The sequence below is a fragment of the Gossypium raimondii genome, chromosome 7 (genome assembly GCF_025698545.1).
Source record: "Gossypium raimondii isolate GPD5lz chromosome 7, ASM2569854v1, whole genome shotgun sequence".
Taxonomy (NCBI): domain Eukaryota; kingdom Viridiplantae; phylum Streptophyta; class Magnoliopsida; order Malvales; family Malvaceae; genus Gossypium; species Gossypium raimondii.
Window position 1 is genome coordinate 10,012,675 of NC_068571.1, and position 22,399 is coordinate 10,035,073.

Genomic DNA, 22,399 nt, shown 5'->3' on the forward strand with positions numbered 1-22,399 from the left:
TTATGTATTCTTAAAAAGTTCTTTTATAATTTTTGGAGGCTTTTTTTTCATAAATTTTGGAAGTTTTATTTTTAAATTTAAAATTATTTACATTTTAGATTAACATTAGAAAAGACATTTAGAATTGTTTTGAATTATATGGTAGCTTCTAATTCTTCTATTCTTTCATTATTAACAAGGTTTGAGAATAGACCTCACTGGGAGGCCCTTCTCTTGATGAATTCTTGGAACTGTTTTCATTTTTTATTTTATAATTTTAAATTATTTATCAATGTGAAATATAAAACAAAATAGCACCAAGGAATAATGAAAATAATGAGGGCCAATTTGCTTTTAAAAGACTAGAAATGATGTAAGGATTAAATTTATTAATATTTTTTATATATAAAACATCAAAATAAATATTTAATGATATAATTTTAAGAAAATTTCTATAAAATCAATTTACTTATTTCTAAATAAATAAATTAAAATACAATCTAAAATATAGCTATTTAATTCTTTTTTAAAACATTAATCTCATTATAATTTCTTTTATCATTTTTTAATACAATGCCAATCAATGTAACACCTAATCGATTTTAATGATTTATGAAAATTAAAATTTAATTTCTTAAATTATTTATTTTATCAAATCATTACATATATTTATTAAATATTAAAAGTGGGTATATTTTTATGATAGGTAGTAAAACTCCTGAAAATAAAAAACCGACAGAAGTGAATCAACTATTTCGTCTTCAATCTGAGTTTTTTGAGCATTACGTCTAACTGCTAGTCTATGCCTTAAACCTAACAGCCCTTCTCAGTTTCAACACCACCCCCCAATTTCCCTTCAAATATATTCCATATTTCGCCCTAACCATTTTTTTTCCTCTCTTTTTTTTTCATTGGGCTGAAGATTAAAGCTTTTCTATTGGATTTCTTCTCTCATGGCTTCCAATGGTGCTTCTACGGTAAATCCTTCTTCTTCTCCTCCTCCTCCATTTGTGGTGATTGGAATTGATTTTCCTCTTGGTATTTAATTTTGGAAAAAAGGAACAAGGAGTTAGGGATGCTACGGAAAACAGTTTGGAAAAGATCAAACGCCAACTGGCCTCTGGCTCCGGTAGGAACTTGCTCCAAGGTCCACTTCTCAAGCGATCTGAGACCGTACGATCTTCTTCTTCTCTCTCTCAATTTTATTACTGGAATTAAGCAGTATTAAAATTCATTTAGTTTTTCGATTCTATTATCAGTTATGGATTTCATAAATTTGTATTTTTCTTTTAAATTCATGAATTTTCAAGCAATTTGATGTATATACTGTACATTGGTTTAACAGCTGAGGAAATGGAATGAAAGGTGGGTGATATTAGACCCTACGACGGGGAAAATGGAATACAAGTAAGTGTGTTTCCATTTCTTAATTATTTTTGGTTTTCTTCGAAACACTGAAAATTAAACAAGAAATTCTGTTGTTTTGGTTTTTGTAGGACTAGGAGGAATGAGCCAAGTATTAAGGGAATCATCACGTTTGATGAAAACAGCGTCATCTCTATGTCTCCTGTTAACTTTCAGTAAGACAATTTTCTTGTTCCTTGTTTGGTTGATTGTTGCTGTCTGTTACCTGGACTTTATTTTCCCTAAAGTACACAGGCACTTGTGTTTGATATATATTTGGACATAGGCACAGAGTTATGATCCTTGAAATATATGGAAAAGAGAAATGATCATGCCAATGTTGACATATATCCATATTTGTCACCTCCGAGTTATTGCTGTGAGTCTCGATTCTTTAGCTGGGAATTGTTATTAACCTATCTTTTCTGTTTGTTTGTTTTTTCATTACAGTGGACTTCCAAAGTATGATGGCTGTTGTTTCTGTATCCAATAACTTGTTAAGAAACTGAAAAGCTTCGAGGGTCTTTTTGCTTATGTTTGTGGAAGTTCTCAGTTGCTAAACTTGTGTGCTTCTTAACTATACCATTTAGATATTGGGACACCCCAGAAAAAGGACTACTTTCTTTGTGCAGAGACGCCTGGTGCTGCTAGAGCTTGGGTATCAACTTTACAGTAAGTTTTTTACAATGTGCTGCACTATATCAGTCTTTTTGTTATTCTGTTTTCTGTTTCAGAAGTGATACACACACATGTATTCCCTCTCCATAAGTTTGATCGAACAAGTTTATGCTATGATGTCTTGTGGGTGATATGCGGTGGGTACTTGAACTTCAAAGGTGACGGATCAATCAAACTTATGGGGAGGGAATATTTTTTTTTTCTGAAAGCAGGGGAGGGAATATATATGTTCGTGTTTAAGGGTCAGGATTGCATGTTGTGCTTCTAACTCTCTTGTAACACTCTTCTTGCTTTCTTGATAAGAAACATTTCACATGTCCTTTTGCACTTGTCAGTTTTTGGTTGGTTGTATTTAAGAGGCCAAAATGCCTGAAATGGTAAGAGATTCATGTTCAAAGAAAAGCATAAATTCTTATTACTCTTTGCATTCTCTCCAATTGTCTAAAGTTGACTCTGGATATCTGCTTGTTGTCTGAAAAGTATCTTGCCATATGTTTTATGGACTTCTTTTGGCAACTAATTTTATATATATGGTTGATGTCATCTGTTCGGTGTTCTTCTCCCTTCCAAAAATTAGTGCGACACAATTGGTTCTAAAGGCTCACAAAGAAGCTGTCAATTCCTTAAGTGGCAACGGCTCTGCAAAATTAGGTACAGTTGCAACAGTAGTTGCAGCTGCCAATTCAACAGCCAAGGAATGTTCTAAAGAAATTGAAGCCGCAATGCAGGTATCCTTGAGAAATGTTTTAGGATTGGTGGCAAATAGACCCACTGATGGCCCAATGGATGATTTTACAATTATGAAGGTATGCTATGAGCAGTTTATCTGTTCAACCTATTGTGCTTGTATGCTGTGCTTTTTAAGTTATTTGAACATACAAGTGGATGTTGAGGTGATTCCTCTAGCTGTTGGGTCCTAGGTTCATCCTTGTGTAGTTTCTGGTTAGGCAAATGCTTTGATATTCAGATATGTGAATGTGCACATTTATGCTAAATGTTTGCAAGAGTAACTCTAGCTAGCACTTAGATAATGTGCATGTCTTGTTATATTAATCTAGATTTTGAAGCATGATTATGAGGGCTAGTTGAAATGGGCCAAATTGGATGCTGATGTATATATTCTGACTATAATGGTGCCTAAGAATACCTTTATGCCAATCTGGGCTGTTAAACCTGGTGGATGTTCCCGTCTTGACAGCTATAAGTGTATAATTTGTGTTGTTTGGGTCTCTCAATCTGCTTTCTCACTTGACTTCTTGTCTCTATATTGTGGCTAGTGCTTAGTCAATTAAGGACATTTCATTCTCCCAAGATTTTGTTTTCTGAGTCGTAGCTAATTCTTGTAGGAGACACTACGAGTCAAGGATGAGGAACTGCAGAATTTGGCTCGAGATCTTCGTGCTCGTGATTCAACAATAAGAGAAATAGCAGATAAACTTTCTGAGACTGCTGAAGCTGCTGAATCTGCAGCATCTGCAGCTCATGCAATGGATGAACATAGGAGGATTGCTTGTGAAGAAATTGAGCGCTTAACAAAAGATTCAGAAAAACAAAGGGAAGCATTCATGTTAAAGGTATAGCTAAAACTGGAATTGTGCAACTCTAATCTTATTGCTCACATGGTGTGGCTAGAGTTTAGAATTTAAAAGAATTCTCATCCAAGAATCATAAGTCTGTCATGTTGATTTTAACTTTTGAGAAGTTACTTTTAATTGTCTTGACCAAGTTGTTATTTAGGTAGCCATGATTTCTATGTCCAAATATAAGCATCATAATTGTGTTTATTTGGAGTTTTTCCTTGGTGTTTATAGCTGAGGGAGTCCGAAGAAAGGCTTGGGTTCCTAAGTGAAGAAAGGGATCAATTGATCAAGCAGAGAGACTCTGCCATGCAGGAGGCACATATGTGGCGTAATGAGCTTGCAAAGGCTCGAGAGCGTGTTGTAATATTAGAAGCAGCAGTTCTGAGAGCAGAGGAGAAGGTCAGAGTTGCAGAAACAGATGCTGAAGCAAGAATAAAAGAAGCAGAGCAGAAAGAGGCAGCCGCTGTGAAGGAAAAGCAAGACCTTCTTGCATATGTGAATGCGTTACAAGCACATCTCCAAAGGTTTGACTTATTATATTTTTAAGCATTATCATAATCATCCTGCTTTTACCCTTTCTGGAAACCTTGGAACCATGGTTCATACATTCATGCACTTGATACACCAACACAAGTTGTAGAAATAATTGACAAGACAAGCTAATTTTGTGATATACTAACGGAATCTTGCTTCTGGGGAATGCAGATCCCTCTATACATCTCACATAATCAAAATAGTGTATTTCATGGCCATCTTTAATTTGCTCTAGGGGGATATTTGGATAGAAATCTACCTCTGCGGCTGAATAGAAATGTGTTTGCTTTCATCCAACTTCCTTCTCACTTCTTTGATCTAGAAATGCAAAATCAAAGACAAAATCATTGGTCATTAAGAGAAAAGAACTGTGTCCGTGATTATTATTATTTTACTATGGTAATGCAAACAACACTTTCATTTTCCTCCCCCTTTTGGTTGATTAATCCATTCTCCATGTACTTTAAGCATCTGTAAATTACTTAAAATCCAGGTTAAGTCAATCATTTAGTCAGATATGTTCCATTTTTAGTTGATTTGTTGACATGGTTTGTTACTGCTACTTTTATACTGGAACAATAAAGCTTGGTTCAGAATTATCGAGTTGCTTGTCATAGAACTGAAGCTAGCATAAATATCCTTAGTTGCAGTGCAACGAAAGTTGATATTGTCTTCTATTTTTGTTTGCAGACAACAGAGTGACACGAAGCAAATTTTCGAGGAAAAGATGGAGTCGTCAAATACTAGCAACAGTCCACCTGATACAAAGGACGTTGAGTTGTCAGAGAATGTAGACAAAGCTTGTCTTAGTGTTTCGAGAACAGCATCGGTACCTGAGGAGAGCGTAGTCCACATGGCAGCGGATGAAGTTAACATCCAACCAGTTGGTGAAGGTGAATGGAGTGATATTCAGGCAACAGATGCAAGAATAGCTGATGTAAGAGAGATAGCCCCCGAGGCAGAGGGAAGCAGCCATGATATTTCTGTTGTGAGCCCTGCAGTCAATAACCAGCACGACCAAGGACCAAACTCTTTCCACCAGCCTTGATATATACACGCACACATATATATGGATTGTAGGGATTTCGTGGTCGGTTAAACAGGAGAAATGTAAAGATTCGTGGTCTTATGTATGAATTGGGCATTCAATCTTGCTGTTTTAAGCCTGCTATTCTGCACCTTCATAGCATTTATTTTTTTTGAATTATGAGAAAGCATTGCTATTAATGGATTGTCTTAAAGTTTATAGGATCTATCCTTTCTACAATTCCAGATGTTTGTAATGATTTCAATTTCTTTATACAATTCAATTCCTGGAGCTTCATTTGAAATCAAGGTATTACTAATATGTTTCTACTTGTTTTTGTTTAATGAATAATTGTCTTGACTTCAAATTCTATATGTATAACCATTCTAAAGTTTCTTTTATATTTAACAATCCAAATGTTCGCATACTTCAAAAGAATATATCGAGTGAGCCGTTGGATTTTATTCAATTCTACCATCACCAAATTTGGTAATTAGGCTTAACCATGTATTTCTAGTGGGAGTCATTAGAGGACTTTGAAATAATACTTGAATTTGTAAACTACAAAAATTATATTGCTTCAAACTTTCCCAACTGAATTCTCACAAAGAAGACTTGATTTTTCATTTGCAATATGGAGCTCTAGTCTCTTTAACATTATTGGGGAATTTAACTCCTCTTTATTAAATTATTGATTTTCAATACACAACAAAGTATTTTCATTGTTTTGCATAATGAAGTGTCCAAGCATTTCTTTTCACTTATACTATTTATTGTCACTATGCTTAAAAGTGAATTAAAATAGGTATCTACTGATATTGGTGGAAAATCATGCCTCTATTGTTTAAATTATGTTAAACTATTTGTTCAATGTGATGTCCAAAATGTTAAACGGTTAGGTATCATATATTAAAGAAATGGTATCCTCAATTATATTGTAATGTCAAATTGATTTAAAATTTTACATGGATAATGAATACATTTATAATTATATCCAATGGTTGGCTAAAATTAATAAACCAATTTTGGAAGCTTCAATCAATAGTTTTTTTTTAAAGATTTAACTGATACTTTATCATGTATATCGATGACTACATGTTATTTTATCAGTAAAAGAAATAATCCATGGAAATGCACCAAAGCTCCCCTCACATCTTTATCAGACAAAAATGGGAGCAAGCAAATAAAGACTCGAAAAAGTTGAGCTAAGTTACAAGGACAATGTGCTCCAACTTATGCATAAAATCATGAGTGATGCCCGGTGCCAAGTACTATAAAATGATATAAAACCTTTTAAAAAAATCGTTGGTTTGCACTTCAAGCATTGATCCTACCCTGCTGGATTACAATGGAATCCCTAGAAAAGCTCCACTAGATGGCTCATGCCAAACCAACCATGAATCACAATTCATGATTTTCTACCATTGATTCAGGTTTTTGAAGGACTCAAAATTACATCTGGGTTCATCAAATGTGAAAACGGAAGCAATTACTGTAATCAGAATGAAACAACTGACTTGGCATGTGAGGAAGGTCGCAGCTGAGACAGTGCTGTGTCGCTTTCATCAATCTCATCAAGAGACATGAGTGTTCGGTCAACAGGCTTCCTGTAATTAAAACTAGCAATTAGATATAGTCGTGAATTAGCATTACTAATAACACAATTTAAATTCCATCTCAATAATGGATCATATAAGGAAGGGGCATGTTAGAATCTTCCGAACATTATAAATCAGATCGAAATAACCCTCTGTCATCTATTTGAAACATGCTACTCGGATTTGGATGTAAGCATCGAACATGGATATCCCCCACACGGATATCCGAATTGGTCAAAAGGGGTCAATGTTATCTAAAAAATAGTTCATATCAAAAGTAGGTAAATGCTTCTGCAAAGCATTTTGAATCACAATTCATAGGGGATTGTGATCTAGCTACTTAGGATGATGTTTGTACACTTTTGACAAAAGATGTCAAAGCAAAGTGAATGAATTATTTTCCCAGTAAAAGGTGTCAATCAATGAGAATCTCCTTTACATTTTTGCGTATAGATACTAAAAATCAATTCAGCCCCCCAAGATATTTAGGAAAATAGAAAACAAGAAAAGAGAAAGCAGATATTGGTGTTGATTTACAGAAAGTATTACCAGAAAGATGCTTGCATATTGCAAATGTATAAAATCTATGTTAAACTGTGCTTCACACAACTAAACCACGCCAGGTAATCTCCTAAGAGTTTTAGAGGTGAAATACTTTGAGTCATTACTGCTTGCCACCAAATTAGAGCAACATAAAATAGCATCATAGGTATTGAATTTAGCAAGGGAAAATTAAACATACCTCTGAGAGATGAGACTCTCCTCCGATAAAGCCTTTTCCAGCCTCTCTTCAAATGGGGTTGCATGCCAACTCACTTTCTGATCCTGCAAACAGGACAAGGATCCATCAAGCATAGGTGTCCAAACTGCAAGTAGAAATGCAGCAGAAAAATAAAAGATTTACCTCCTTGTATTTATTAGTTGAATTTGGGATTCCATTCCCATCCCACCACTTGGGTGAGATGCGGGAAGACTCATCTTCGTTCCAGTGAGCAGCCACCATACCTATGATGGGTCTATCCCCTGGGGTTCTATTAAATTGAGGGGTTTTGCTGGACGTAACATGAATATTCTTATCAGGATCATCTATGGTAATCTGTTTTGGCTTCAGCCAAGAAGACAAGCTTCCTTCATCCTCTGAATCTTTACCAAGTGAAGCTTGTTTTACTCCTAGCTTGGGGGTGCCATTTTCTAATCGTTCAGGAGATTCTTCCTGCTCATTAAACATCTCTTTGGAGCTCAATGGCTCTTTCTTCATTGCATTTAACGGAGAGGCATTCCCAACCGGATTCAAAACTAAATGAACGTATTCAGACCGGATCCGAGTCTTCCCATTTGCAAAGATTCCCACGTTTGAGGGAAAAACAGTTCCTGGGGTTTGCATTTCATCAGAAAGCTTTAACGGGGTTGGGTTTGGCGAGTACTTTGATGCACTTTGGTAACCTAGTGCTTCAAGTTTCTCCGGATTTTGACCAATATTTTCAGACTCAGAAGAAGCATCAGATTCACATTCAAATCGCACAGACTTGTTCCTTTCATAAGCTGAAGTTGAAAAGATACAAGTCTTGGCTGTTTTATCAGCAGTCGTCGCCTCACTACCTTCAGTAGAACAAATGGAGGACATCCCAGTGTTTGCTGCATTCGATATACAACTAAAAAAGAAATAGCACGAGTCAATTGTCAGGTAGACATCAAAATTATGCGAAAATGTATTCACAAAATCACACAACAAAATTGCAGATACTGTTGCTTCATTTCTAAGAAGAAAACTGTTATCCGCAAAGCAATTCTAAATTCAGTGAGAAGCCAATTACATGTTTCGATTTGTTGATTAAAATTTTTAAAGTCTGAAGTTAAATCTGATAACCTGCTAGGTGTATTTTCAGGAGAATCTGACCTCCCCAACACCTCGAAAAGTTTACTTGGAGTGGGTGGCCGGTCAGATTTCTTATCCAACTGAAGCTTATCAATGGATGTGTTTGGAAGCCAAGAACGATACTTCGAAGTCTCTGAATCTCCACCACAAGGAGGGGACTGTTTAAACTTGTTAGATGCTTTGCGAATTTCAACCGGAGTCTCTGGTATTGTGCCACAAGATTTAAGGAACTTAGCCTACGGGAAGGTAAAAAATTTGAATTGTAATTCGCATTGCACATACAAAGCAACCAATCTAAACCGAATTGCTCGATGTACATACCTCATCCTTGAGAACTTTATTAATTTGTGGAGACTCCAAATCGTTGGATGGAGAATCTCCTTTCTCTTTTAGAACCAAAACAAGAAAACAAAATAATTACACTTTCAAACAAAGGAAAAATCAAATTTGAGGGGACAAAAAAAAAAAAGGAAATGTTGAAATTAGCTAAATCGACTAATAAGCTAGATAATCGATACAGATATAGTTACCTTCATCAACAAAGAGAGACGATAATCGATTTCGAGAAACAGTACGTTCCTGCTCAGCCAAAACGAAAATAAACGAAGCTAGCTTTATTCAAGTTTGTCTTCTCTTTAGAAATACAAAAAGAAAAAGACTAGGAAAGAAAATGTTTCTTGAACTGAATTTTCCGAGAAACCAAACGCAGGTACAAGAAAACTGGAAATGAAAGTGCAAAAACACAAACAAACAAACAAAAAATTACAGTGGATTTGGAACAGGAAGCGACGAGGTGAGGGCGGGAACGATCGGTTCTGACGCCGAAACAGTGGAAGAAACATCCCATGGCTCTGCAGACCGTCAAATCAAGAAACCTCACCACTGATCTCGAGATTATCCCTAACCCTGAGTGTCGATTCAAAAAATCGCATACCATTTCATTTATCGGATTCTTGGTTTTTTGGATTATTTTTTAGAATCGATGATTTAACAGAGAAAAGGAGAAGAGAGAGTTGTTGGGTCGTTTTTTGAAATTTGAAATACCACAAAACGAGGGAAATATTATTATGATTTATTTCCTCTAAAAACGTCTTTATTAAACGTTATTAAGGAAAAAAATTAAAATGCACCCACATTTATCTTCTCACCTGTCTGTATCCTTGTTGGTACTCGCTGAGTGGGAATGCCACGTATGAAATTGTAATTGTTGCAATGATAGAAAAGTGTGAAAGGGTAGCGAGTAGAATGTTGGTTGTAAACTTAAGCAGGTGAACCTTTTTTGGAAGGAATGTCTTACCATTTTTTCTTCTTCTCACTAATAACGCTTGTTAGGCTTGTAAATCATATTTTTTTGTAATTAACAATTTTTAATTTTGTAATTTTTTTCAGTTAACTTCAACTTAAATGATTTTGATAAATATGAAAATTATAGATGAATTTCGATGTAATGTAATTTGGGCAAAATATAAAAAAAAGTCACTTTTTTTTAATTACCGAAATTGACCCGATATTTTATTATTTACCGGAATGGACCATTTTCCCCTAAATCGCGTCCACGTCGCCACTGAAAGTCAAGGGATGTCAAGAATCGTGTCCACGCCAAAAAGCGCTACCGACGTGGACGCGATTTGTCGCCACGAGCCCCCGGGGACGCAATTTCCGTCATGTAAATGCAGTGCAATGGTCTTTTTTTGACCATTGCCCCCCAACAGGTCAAAAAAAATCTATAAATACCCCCACCCTTTATTTTTTTCTCAAACTAATCCTCTCTCAAATTTTCTCTCAATTTCCTCTGAATTTGCTCTCAAATTCCTTTCAAATTTCTCTCAAATCCATATTTAATCTCAATTTGCTCTCAATTTCCTCTTAAATTTCTCTTAAATCCCTATTTTTAAATAATTTAAAAAAATTTATTTTTTAAAAATTTTTTAAATCATAAAAATTTGTTCGATTTCAGCAATAGCCGAAGAATTGACTCGTCTTGATAAGCAGCACATATCCGTCGAACAAATAAAAGGACAAAATACCAAAAAAAGCCATTTTTTAAAAAATTTACCGAAATGGGCTTGGTATTTTATTATTTACCGGAATTGGCCCTTTTTCCCCTAAATCGCGTCCACGTCAGCGCGAAGTCAGGGGACGTGTGCTGATGTGGACGCGATTTGTTGACACGTCCCCTGACCTCGCACTGACGTGGACGCGATTTAGGGGAAAAAGGGTCTATTCCAATAAATAATAAAATACCGGGCCCATTTCGGTAAATTTAAAAAAAAAGTGACTTTTTTTAGTATTTTACCCATGTAATTTGATGTTCTGGAAAAAAATCATAAATTGATTTATAAATTTAATTTTATATAATTATAAACATGAAATATTTTAATTTAATTTTTGGAATCCGTAACACTATTATCAATGTGACATCAATTTAAATTTATTTATTTTATTACTTAAATAATTATATTTATTCAATATAAAAATATTAGATTAATTTTTATATATATAATTGAATCAATTTTTTTAAATGTCATAAAAGAGCATTTCATAGATTAAATAACATAGGAAATCTAGCCATATTGACTTTAACAAGTAAAGCCATTAAGTCCGACATATTAAAGTAAGAAACATAATTAAAATGCCAATGGTAAGTCACCTTACAACCCCAATGAGAAACCTTAAATTTGAACATTGGAGATGATATTATTGAGAGGACAATTACGAACCTCAGATACTTTTATTCTAAAAAATAACCAAAATCAAAATACAAGTACTGCAAATTATACATTTTAGATTGATTAATTATATACTAAATTTTAACATTTATTTTTCTTAATTATTAAAACCAACATATTGTAACACCCCTTACTTGAGCCCGAACCTAAACTCAAGCAGGAAATGATATATTTCAAGTCAAACAATTCACTTTAGTACCAAACATGACATTCAAGTTCAATTCATTCTTTAGGTTAATTTTAGGTCTTTTAAGACTTTTTTTTAATCATTTCTAAGCTTACTCTACAATCCAACTTCAATATAAGGTTGTTCGAGGTCTTTTTGGTGAGAAAACATTTATATTAGGGTAAAATAGGGCATTTGTATCGGTACAACTCCCCTAGGTACCAATATCTTTGCTTAATATTGTTCATATGTTGCATTTTATAGATGTTGTACCAATACAAGTCTTTCAAGTATTGGTACTTGGGTGCAGGGGAGCCAAAAATTAAGCTTAAACACACCCAAAGACTTCCCTATACATACTTTATTCAATTCCAATCATTCTTAATCATTTTCCAACTTTAAATTACACGAAAATACCATTTAAAGCATCACATGTTCATCTATGTTCATTCACTAACACATGACCACATTGTCCTCAAAATCTTTCCACTTCAACTTAACTTTTGTATGAAGTACTAATGCATTAATATCTTCCACTTTCATACCAATTGAACACTTATGTAAATGCCACTCTAATGCCCATAATTCAAATACTTAATTCCCAAACCTTGTTTTGATGAGATGTGATTTGATTTATCCCATTCGAACTCTTCACACACGATTACTTTTTGTACACTACATGTTTGAAAACTACATGTTTAGCTTTACCAAAATTTAGTAAGTACTCACGTGAATTCTACTTATCTAAGTTTTTAACATTAATATCATTAAGTTACACTAGTTCTTTTTTTCAAAAGATATATAAATTATTTAATACTTGTAACATGTCTTATAAATAATTTGGTACTCACGTGAATTCTACTATCTAAGTATTTAACACTTCTTTGTAGCTTTCGCAGTGAAAATTGCTCCAGCATCTTTTTCTGCATTCTTATCATTCTTAGTACCAACAGTGTTTAACTACACCGCTTTACTTAGTTGCAACTAGTGGTACATCTAGCTGAACTTCTCGAACTAGCTACTCCTAGGTGTCTTCTCAAAGCATCACAAAAGATGTTACTTCACAAGGTTCTATTGTCATTCTTCTCTGAATGAAGATTTAAGTGAAGGTGAACTCAAATTAGATTCCTCAAACGTTGCATGATAAGTTGGTTTGTTTAACTTGTGCCATAGATTTCTGGCAGTAGCAGTAAAGCTTTCTTGTAGAGTAATGTTTCTTTAAGGTTGAAGGATTAGTTAAAGGAGTTTAACGACAACTACAACTCGATTTCATAACTTAAATACCTAAATTTTTTGCAAGTTTTTCCCTCCAAAAATAAGGAAACTGAATATTTTGGTGCAAAAATAACCCTTTAAAATAAAAACAGGAACAAAAAAATTACCAAAAATAATAAAAGGCAAAATGAAACTTGAAATTTGAATTTTAGTGCTTTTCCTTAGGTGCCAAGTCAGAGTTAGCACATCTCGACTAAATTCTTTAATTTTTTGAACCTAACAACTTCAAGGCTCTTGGTAAATAAATCTACCAGTTGATTCTTAGTAGATACATGCATAAATTCAATGGTTCCATTATCCACTAACTCTTTAATTAAGTGATGCCTTGTATCATCATGCTTAGTCCTTGAGTGAAGAAAATGGTTCTTTGAGATATTGATTCGACTGGAGTAGTCTCAATTGGCAGTGCAATTCCAAAAAACCTTCAAGCATTTGCCTTATTCATAATAGTTATACACAATAGCTTCTAGCATCTATATACTGAGGTTCAGTTATTGAAAATGATACTAAAGGTTGTTTCTTACTGTACCAAAATACTAATTTCGAGCCAAGATAAAAATACCCACTAGACATGCTCTTCCTATCATCCACATTACTTGCCCATCAGTATCACCGAAACCAACAAGGCTCATGTTTTTATCCTTAAACAACCAAATACCAAGATCTAATGTCTATTTCACATATAGAAGTATCATCTTCACAACTTTTAAATGTAACTCCTCAAGAGTTTGTTGATGCATTACATAAACACTTGTACCAAAGAAAAGTTCAAGGCTACTAGTAGTTAGGTAGAGTAAACTATCAATCATACTTCGATAGTTAATTGAGTCAGTTGTAATTCCCTCATGCGTCTAAGCATATTTTATCAGAAACTGACATAAGAGCTATTACAATTCCTAAATTCTCCAATCTAAAACTTATTCGCTAAGTTGCATGCATACTTCTCTTGAGATAAGAAAATAATTTCCTTTAGCTACTTGATTTGGAAGCCTAAGAAATAGGGGAACTCCCCCCCCCCCATGATGCCCATCTAAACTCAAATTGTATCATGTTTACAAAATCCTCTTTCATCTATTGAGAAGTTAAGCAAAAAATAATTGCATCTACATAAATCTAAGAAATTGTAATGTTACATTTCTTCTTTTTTCATTAACAAGGTTTTATCAACATTTCCTCTTAGTATCTTTACTCGATTAGTAACCTTGAAAGTCTCTTGTACTACGCCCTTGGAGTTTACTTCAAACCATAGAGTGCTTTAGTGAGTTTATAGACATGATCAGGATGCTTGGGTTCTTCAAATCCTTTAGGTTATTTCATATACACTTCTTCATTAATAAATTCATTTAGAAATACACTTTTCACATCCATTTGAAATAACTTGATATCCATATAAGTTGCAAATACTTGTCGCAGTTTGATTGCTTTCAGCTTGTCACTAGTGCAAATGCCTTATCAAAGTCCATGCCTTCCAACTAAGTATAACCTTGAGTCGCTAGCCTAGGATTATTTTCGGTGATGTTTCCAAGATCATTAGTTTTGTTCTTAAAGATTCACTTTAAAGTGAACCAAAACAGGCTTTTAGCGGAAACTCGTTAATCAATGTCCTTCTGTGTTCATCATTTTACCGGAAACTCGTTGACAATGCTGTTAGAGTTTTTGAGAGAAATGTTTCCGTTTGCAAAAATCCCTCAGTCATGCAAAGATATGAAGAAAATGATAAAAGATTTAGGCCTTGGGTACAAAAAAATCCATAGTTGCCCGAATGACTGCATGTTGTATTAGGGCGATCGGAGAAACCAACAGTGTTTTCATGTATGCGGCGAATCCCGTTGGATAAATGAAACACAGAAGATGGGAAAGACGATGAAAATGATGCACAGCCAAGAAAGAAGCTGGTCAAGATTTTGCGATATTTTCCGCTGATACCAAGGCTTCAAAGGCTTTTCATGTCGTCGAAGACAGCGGAGTCAATGACGTGGCACCATGATGGACGACCGGATGATGGATTATTAAGGCATCTAGCAGATTCTTTAGCTTGGAAATCATTTGACAATAAATTTCCAAGCTTTGCAAGCGATCCTAGGAGTGTGAGGCTTGGCCTAGCATCTGATGGATTTAATCCTTACAAGATCATGAGTACTGCGTACAGTACTTGGCCAGTAGTGCTTGTTCCTTACAATCTGCCTCCGTGGATTTGCATGAAGCAATATTCCCTTATCTTATCTATGATTATCCCTAGAGAGAAAGGGCCAGGGAATGATATCGACATTTATTTACAGCCACTTATTGAAGAGTTAAAACAATTATGGGCTGGTGTCGAGACATACGATGTGCTGAGAAAGGAGAACTTTAATTTACGTACAGCTTTGATGTGGACCATTATTGACTTCCCCGCTTATGCCAATTTATCCGGTTGGAGTACCAAGGGTCGTTATGCGTGTCCTTGTTGTGCTGCACCAACATGCTCGTAATGGTTATACAATGGGAAGAAGTTTTCTTAAATAGGGCATCGTTGGTGGTTACCAAAAAATCATAGATTTAGATTTCAGAGTTCGTCATTTGACGGTACTAAAGAGTTCTGAGAAGCTCCTTCGCAGACAAGTGGATCTGAAATCTTGTTAATGTTGGAAGATATGAATTTCAGTTATCGGAAGATGAATCAACCGGCAAACACGCAAAGAAATAGAAGATCAAATGATGAAACTGATGATGACTCCGATGAAGAGGATGATCCTAATGAGGCAGACTTGTGAAAAAAAAGAAGTATTTTTTTTGAGTTGCCTTATTGGGAGCATCACCTTTTACGACAAAATCTTGATGTTATGCATATTTAGAAAAATGTCTGCGAGAACATTGTCGGTACAATTTTAAATGTCGACGGAAAATCAAAAGACAATCTTCAGAGTCGACTTGATTTAGTCGACATGGGAATTCGACCTGATCTTCATCCGAATCCACTTCTGAATGGGAAATATCGGTTGCCGCCTTCTATTTTCTCAATGTCGAAGACAGAGAAAGAAGTGTTCTACATGGTGTTGAAGGATATAAAGGTTCCAGATGCGTATGCATCAAATATATCCTGATGTGTTAGTGTTAAAGATCGAAGACTATATTCGCTAAAATCACATGACTATCACATCTTGATGCAAGATTTACTACGAGTTGCTCTACGATGTTGTATTTCGAAGAAGGTGATGTCTTGTATAATTGAACTATCCAATATAATGAAAGCCATTTGTAGAAAAGTTTTGGATGTTCAATAACTTCAGAAGGTACAGGATCGAGCCGCTTTAACTTTATGCAACATGGAGAAAATCTTCCCACCTTCCTTCTTCACTATTATGGTTCATTTGATAATCTATCTCCCGCATGAAGCAATTCTTGGCGGACCTGTTTTCTATCGATGGATGTATCCCATAGAAAGGTGTTAATTACAATTTTTAAAATTTTCCTTCATTCACCTATATGTCTTTAGTTACAACTTTTGATAATATTGTATATCGTGTTTAGGTTCCTATCCAAATTAAAGTCTTACTACCACAACAAGTGTTATCCAGAAGGATCGATTGCTGAAGGCTACTTGGCAGAGGAATGTATGACCTTCTGTGCAAGATATTTGGAAGATGTTGAAACAAGGTTGAACAGACCAAATAGAAATGCTGGACTCACGGATCATAACTTTGCCGATAATTATTTGTTCCAAAGTTTTGGAGAACCGATCGGCAAAGTTGAAATTGCAGAATTAGATGATTTATCGTGGGTACAAGCACATCGATATGTTCTATTTCACCACGAATCAATGGAACCTTTACGCAAGTAAGTTCTAGAAATTTGATAAATATTCATCAATTAAAAATTGTTTATATTCTAACAAACTGAACATATTTTTAACATAGTGAGTACAAACAAATATTGAGATCTCGTTCGCGCTTCCGAAGAACACAACATCGAGATATCAATAAGTTGTTCACAGAATCTTTTCATGAATGGTTAAGCCAAACGGTATGCAATTGGAGCTTTCACCGACAAATAATAATATTTACTCAAAACATTTTTAATTAATCAGTTTACTTTCCATTCAATAGGTTTGGAGTGGGAAGAACATCACCAATGAAGTTAAATGGCTTTCCCAAGGTCCAAATCAGGTGGTTAAAAGATATAGTGAGTTCCTCATCAACAGATTCAGATTTCATACAAAATATCGCGAGAGATTGAGGAGAACGCAAAATTGTGGAATAGTTGTTAATTCCTCAATTACAAGTTATGCTAGTGCTAGGGACAATAATCCTGTCGAGGGAAATGTGGAATATTTCGGACTTCTTACTGACATAATTGAGTTGGATTACTACGACAAATGGAAAGTTGTCTTATTTCGAGGTGATTGGGCCGATGTTAATACTGCTCGTGGAATTAAGCAAGATCAATTTGGTTTCACAATGGTAAACTTCACTCGATTGATTCACACAGGACAACAATTGATTGATGAGCCGTATGTATTTTCTTCTCAAGTCAAACAAGTGTTTTACTCAAAAGATCCAACTGATGAGGGTTGGTACATTGTACTCCGTAACATCCCTAGAGACTTGTTTGACATAGGTAGTGGAAGTAGAGATGGCATTGACGATAGAACACAAACTTTGCCCTTTTCGGAACAGAACTTAAACGAAAACATCCCTAGTACTAGTACACAATTTCAATGGGTCTGCCAGGATACGAATGAAGATATTTACGAATTATAGTGTAGTAAGCTTTTACGATTATTTAATTATATGTAATATCATAATATAAATATTGGTCTTATTATATATTTCAACTATTTTATATGTGCTATTAGCAGAATAATTGTATACTAAGCTTTCAACTATTTTATTTGTTTAGCAGATAAAATGCCTAGAAGAAAAGTGCGAGAGCTAAGCATTCTTCAAGCTTCTTAGGATCAATGGAGGAAGTATAACATGTAATCCAACCATACCATGATAGTTTAGCCTTGACTTACCTCTAATCTTGATTCCTATGTCTAGACCACCAATTACGTTATCCAATGAATTGTCCTTTCTCTCTTTAGGATGGTTGAGGTTGAGAAATATCATCCACTTGATGGTCATCATCATTATCAAGTTCAACTAGTTGATTAACCATAAGTAACTTAGGATTTGGTTCAATTACAGAGCTAGTTATAACTAGCTTTACATTTAATGCTACAAGTTCTTCATTTGCATATTTATTAGATAGGTAGTTGGTTGGCTCATCTTTGATAGCAACATTGAAAGATTCCATGACAGTTCTTGTGTGTTTGATGCACACCCTGTAAGCTTTACTATTAGTTTAGTATCTAAGGAAAATCTTCTCATCAATGTATGCATTAAATTTACCCTAATAGTCTATTTCCGAGAATATAATATGTACTCCCAAAAATATGAAAGTAGCTCATTGTTGGCTTCTTTCCTCTCCATATTTCATAAGGAGTCATCCATTTTTTTTTCCTTAACAACACGATGTTAATCATGTGAATAGTTGTGTTATCAATATCTACCCAAAACCTGTGTGAAATTCCCTTCTTAAGCATTATTCTGGCCATATCTTGGATCAAACGATTCTTCTCCCTAAATATTTCATATGTTTTTTATTTCTTTATTAAAAACCTTACCCAAGTATAACTGAAGTAGTCATCTATACAAACCAAGACATTTTTTTCCCACCCAAGCTCTCTATTTGTATAGGTTTAATCAAATCCATAGGCAATAGCTCAAGAGGTCCAGATGTTTGGATTAGTTGCAATTGAGGATATGACTTACATTGCTTCTTGTCCATCATACAATCTCCATAAACTTTTGGAATGACTCCCCTAGCTTTGGTAGCCCTTTACATCATTATATCTCACCAATATTTGAAGGCCCTTGAAACGGACATAGCTTAGCCATTCATGTCAATGCACAAAACTAAAGAAGCTAGTTGGACTGCAAGTCATTGGTTCAAAAAGTTTGTAACAATTATCATATGTCCTACAACCTTCCATTACTAACTCACCAAACTTGCTAATCACCTTCTACTTGTCTATGTGAAGTGTACAAGTATCCTTGATCACAAAGTTGACTGACACCTAATAGATTTGCTTTTAATCCTTCAAGAAGAAACGCGTTCAACAGTGAGTCATGCCTTCTACATTAAGAACACCTTTTCAAGAATCCTTCCCTTTTTGCTATCACCATAGGTCACCTTACCTTCATGTAGGGTTGTAAACTAACAGAGAGTTTGATAAATAGTTAATGAATAGTCTAGTTTCTATTCATTTATGTTGGTTTATCAAGCTAAATAAATGAACATAAATAAAATTTTAAGGCTCATTTATTAAATAAACTGAACATGAATAAAAATTGTTAAGTTCATTTATGGTAAACAAGCTCATTTATATTCATTTAAAGTTTGTTTAAAACTCGTTTATTATTTGATTATTATATATTATTATTGTTTGTGTGTTTATTTTATTTATAATATAATTATTAATACTTATATTTGATTATTTTATGTTTGTTTATTATTTGTGAAAATTTTTGTGAACATGTTCAATTATATGTTTTTGAACATGTTCACGAACATGTTCGTTTAATGTTCACCAACACATTCATTTAACTTAAACGAACGAACATGAATATACATAATTTAAAATAAACAAACACAAACACAAATTTAAACTTCTTAATGAACACAAATCAAATACGAACAAGCTTAAAAATAAACAAATGATCATGAACAAAATTTTTTTTTTCAAACTCGGTTAATTTACAACCCCACCTTTGTGGTTCTCTTGGAATCCTTTAAGGAAGCTACCATCTTTGGTCATGTACCTGGGACACCCACTATCAAAGTACCAAACATAATTAGTGGTAGCCTTTAAAGATTAATGTGTAACAATGAGACACTTTTGGTCCTTTTTTCTCCATACAAGCTTTTGTTTTTGCCTTCTATCAAATGAAACTCGAATTGCAATGTGAGATGTAAATGGATGTTTTCTTCTTGGATCCTTTCAAAGCTTGTATCATCTTGGCCTAATATAACTTAAGGCACCATAGTAATGATACACGATGAAAATGCGGTTAATTGACAAATTTTGGTGGTTAATTCTAATTAATTTGGGATATTGTTGCTACTAATTTTGGTACTTTATCAATTACTTCTTATGTAGGCGCAACACGTGTCCAAAGTGTTAGAATACAAGTTGAAATGTGAATTACTGGTAAGTTTTGGCATGGCAAAGAAATTAGAGAACACGATTTTTAGGATATTTTTATTTTTTATTTAAACCTTATTTGTAAAAATAATATATTTTAGAGTTTAATTAGGATTAGGTTTTATCATTCATTATTTATATTTGTTTTATTTGGTTAGATAAATGCTGAATTTTATCTTTACTAAGTAGAATACTTGGTTTTAATTTAGTTTTAAAAGCTAAAGATAGGAACGACACTTTTGATTTTGAGTGGAGTAAATAGTTAAATTTTCTTTTATTATTTTTCTTTGTTTTCGCACCGTGTTCTCTTAACTCCTCCATTTTTTTAATTAAATTAAATTCTATTTTATTTTATTTGATTGATTTTTATTATGAGTAACTAAATTTCAATTTTGGTTTTATTCGGATAATTAATCTTAGTTAGAATTGTGAGGCCTGAAAATGCACCAACACTCTTCATTTCCGTATTTGTTAATTCTCCAATTTAGGAGATAGACTTGGTCATCTCATAATGTCATTTTAACATCAAATTGAGAAGGGTGCCCTTTATTTCGTGTTGGATAGCAAACTACGATGATTCGATATGATTTGTAATTGTAGTATTTGTCCCATCGAAGAACAAATTGACGTGACTAATTGAGCGAGTGGTTGGATTCATCAAGGGAGTTAACAATCAAGTTTAAATGACCCGCTTAGTTGAGGCCATTGATTTAGGTTCTTCTAGCTCGTAAGGTTGTGGAGGAGTTAAATTGTGGAAGTTGCTTTCAAGGTTATTCACTTGGTAAGGGTTATTGTTGGGTTGTTCTTGCAAGAAATTTACATATGGAAAGGTTGATAGTCTGAGGCTATTCCTCAATTACTATAACCGACTCACTGATTGGGGAGAAAATCCATTGTCCGAGATCAATTTGAAGTCGAGTTAAAATCACACCTGAAGCTAGAGTTTCCTTCTTATTGGTTTATTCAATTTTAATCATGATTTTCTTATTTCTATTGCATTATTATTTATTTTCAATTATTTAGTTATATTCATATTAAATCCCCATTTATTTTTTATACAAGTTTGAAAAATTTTGGGCACAAAAACTGCCTAGGAAACGCCCTAGATATAATGAATTACAAATTTAGATAGATCAGTCCATATGGGATCAACTTTACTCCCTATACTGTAATTTATATTTTGCTTAGGCGTAGGAATTCATTTTTAGTGGATTCAATACCCATTACATATCCTTGTGTTCAAACTTGTTAGGTCTCTTAGTTTGAATAATCTTAGAATTCGTTGAACATAGAACTTGGTCAACAACACCCTTAATGTAACACCCCTAACCCGTATTCGTCGCCAGATTAGGGTTGCGAAGCATTACCATACAAACGTAAACATTTAAACTTAACATCATTCAATAATGTACTCACACTGTAAACCAATCATATACATACATACCGTCCCTAAATCGAGCCTTTAAGGCCCTAAAAATAACTTAAAAGCAATTTGAGACTAATCTGAAACAATGTGATAAGATTAGGAAAAAGTTATAAAAATTTGGAAACAGGGGTCACATGGTCGTGTGCCTCACAAGGCTGAGAGACACGCCCGTGGCTTAGGCCATGAAACCTTCGAAATAGGGACACACGATCGTGTCTCAACACATCCCTTGTCCTCACCTTCAAAATGTCATTTCAAGAACCTAATTCTACTAACCAATATGCCATTCAAGGGTACCACAATATATCAAGACATCATCCATCAAAACATGTCCATAATGTACCAATTCATACATGACAACCTATTCATTTACTTACCCAAGACATGCCAATAATGCCACTTTTCATGCAAATCAACCTAAACCAAATAAACTACTAGAACATACCATCAATGACCAATTCAAACCATTCATACATACCATAAAAGGAACCTTATATACAAGTACATGAAAGTGACCAAAATGACTTACTTAAACAAGCATGATAAGTCCAACAACCATTCATAAACATCAATGCACAATCATACCAAATTACCATTTACATGTTCATCAAAACATCATTTTAAACTATCCTATACATGTCATTATAAACCATTGACCAAAATGCTCAAAAGCTACAGAAAAAACTTCGGATAGTGTGATAGATCTCCAACGAGATTCTAACCAAATCGAGCTTCCGATGATATATAAAACAATAGAAAGAAACTAAGTAAACAACATTGCTTAATAAGTTCGTATAAACTAAAACTAAACTTACCATGTCATTATAACAACTCAAAGGTTAAACATAAATCATCATCAATGCCACATGCTTAGTAATAGCCTATATAACATCACCATA

The 22,399-nt window shown here is 34.1% G+C and overlaps 2 protein-coding genes across 3 annotated transcripts; one reads left to right on the top strand and one right to left on the bottom strand.

Annotated features, from left to right (window-relative positions):
- Window positions 1-726: 726 nt before the first annotated feature.
- Window positions 727-5,506, top strand: LOC105801939 (uncharacterized). The gene is made up of 10 exons (XM_012633303.2): window positions 727-956; window positions 1,039-1,152; window positions 1,325-1,386; window positions 1,476-1,559; window positions 1,834-1,865; window positions 1,974-2,055; window positions 2,639-2,867; window positions 3,408-3,635; window positions 3,873-4,165; window positions 4,866-5,506. The coding sequence occupies exons 1-10, from the start codon at window positions 933-935 to the stop codon at window positions 5,221-5,223; spliced, it is 1,506 nt and encodes a 501-aa protein (XP_012488757.1). The 5' UTR covers window positions 727-932; the 3' UTR covers window positions 5,224-5,506.
- A 965-nt stretch (window positions 5,507-6,471) lies between these two features.
- Window positions 6,472-9,725, bottom strand: LOC105801948 (protein JASON). Of its 2 annotated transcripts, none has more exons than XM_012633322.2 (7): window positions 9,443-9,725; window positions 9,207-9,255; window positions 8,998-9,062; window positions 8,698-8,912; window positions 7,705-8,452; window positions 7,543-7,625; window positions 6,472-6,809 (listed from the first exon to the last, which is right to left on the bottom strand). In XM_012633322.2, exons 1-7 carry the CDS (start codon window positions 9,611-9,613, stop codon window positions 6,701-6,703), a joined length of 1,440 nt encoding a protein of 479 aa, XP_012488776.1. In that variant the 5' UTR covers window positions 9,614-9,725; the 3' UTR covers window positions 6,472-6,700. The 2 variants fall into 2 exon arrangements, with proteins under 2 accessions (XP_012488776.1, XP_012488768.1); XM_012633314.2 differs by having other exon boundaries at window positions 8,668-8,912.
- Between the last annotated feature and the right edge of the window lie 12,674 nt (window positions 9,726-22,399).

Coding starts and splice junctions, on each gene's coding strand:
- LOC105801939 (XM_012633303.2), top strand. CDS start 933: ATGGCTTCCAATGGTGCTTCTACG. Junction 1,387..1,475: donor ACGGGGAAAATGGAATACAA/GTAAGTGTGTTT, acceptor TGGTTTTTGTAG/GACTAGGAGGAATGAGCCAA. Junction 2,056..2,638: donor GCTTGGGTATCAACTTTACA/GTAAGTTTTTTA, acceptor TCCAAAAATTAG/TGCGACACAATTGGTTCTAA.
- LOC105801948 (XM_012633314.2), bottom strand. CDS start 9,613: ATGGTATGCGATTTTTTGAATCGACACTCAGGGTTAGGGATAATCTCG. Junction 9,256..9,442: donor CTTCCTGTTCCAAATCCACT/GTAATTTTTTGT, acceptor TTGGCTGAGCAG/GAACGTACTGTTTCTCGAAA. Junction 8,453..8,667: donor CCTGAAAATACACCTAGCAG/GTTATCAGATTT, acceptor TTTCTTTTTTAG/TTGTATATCGAATGCAGCAA.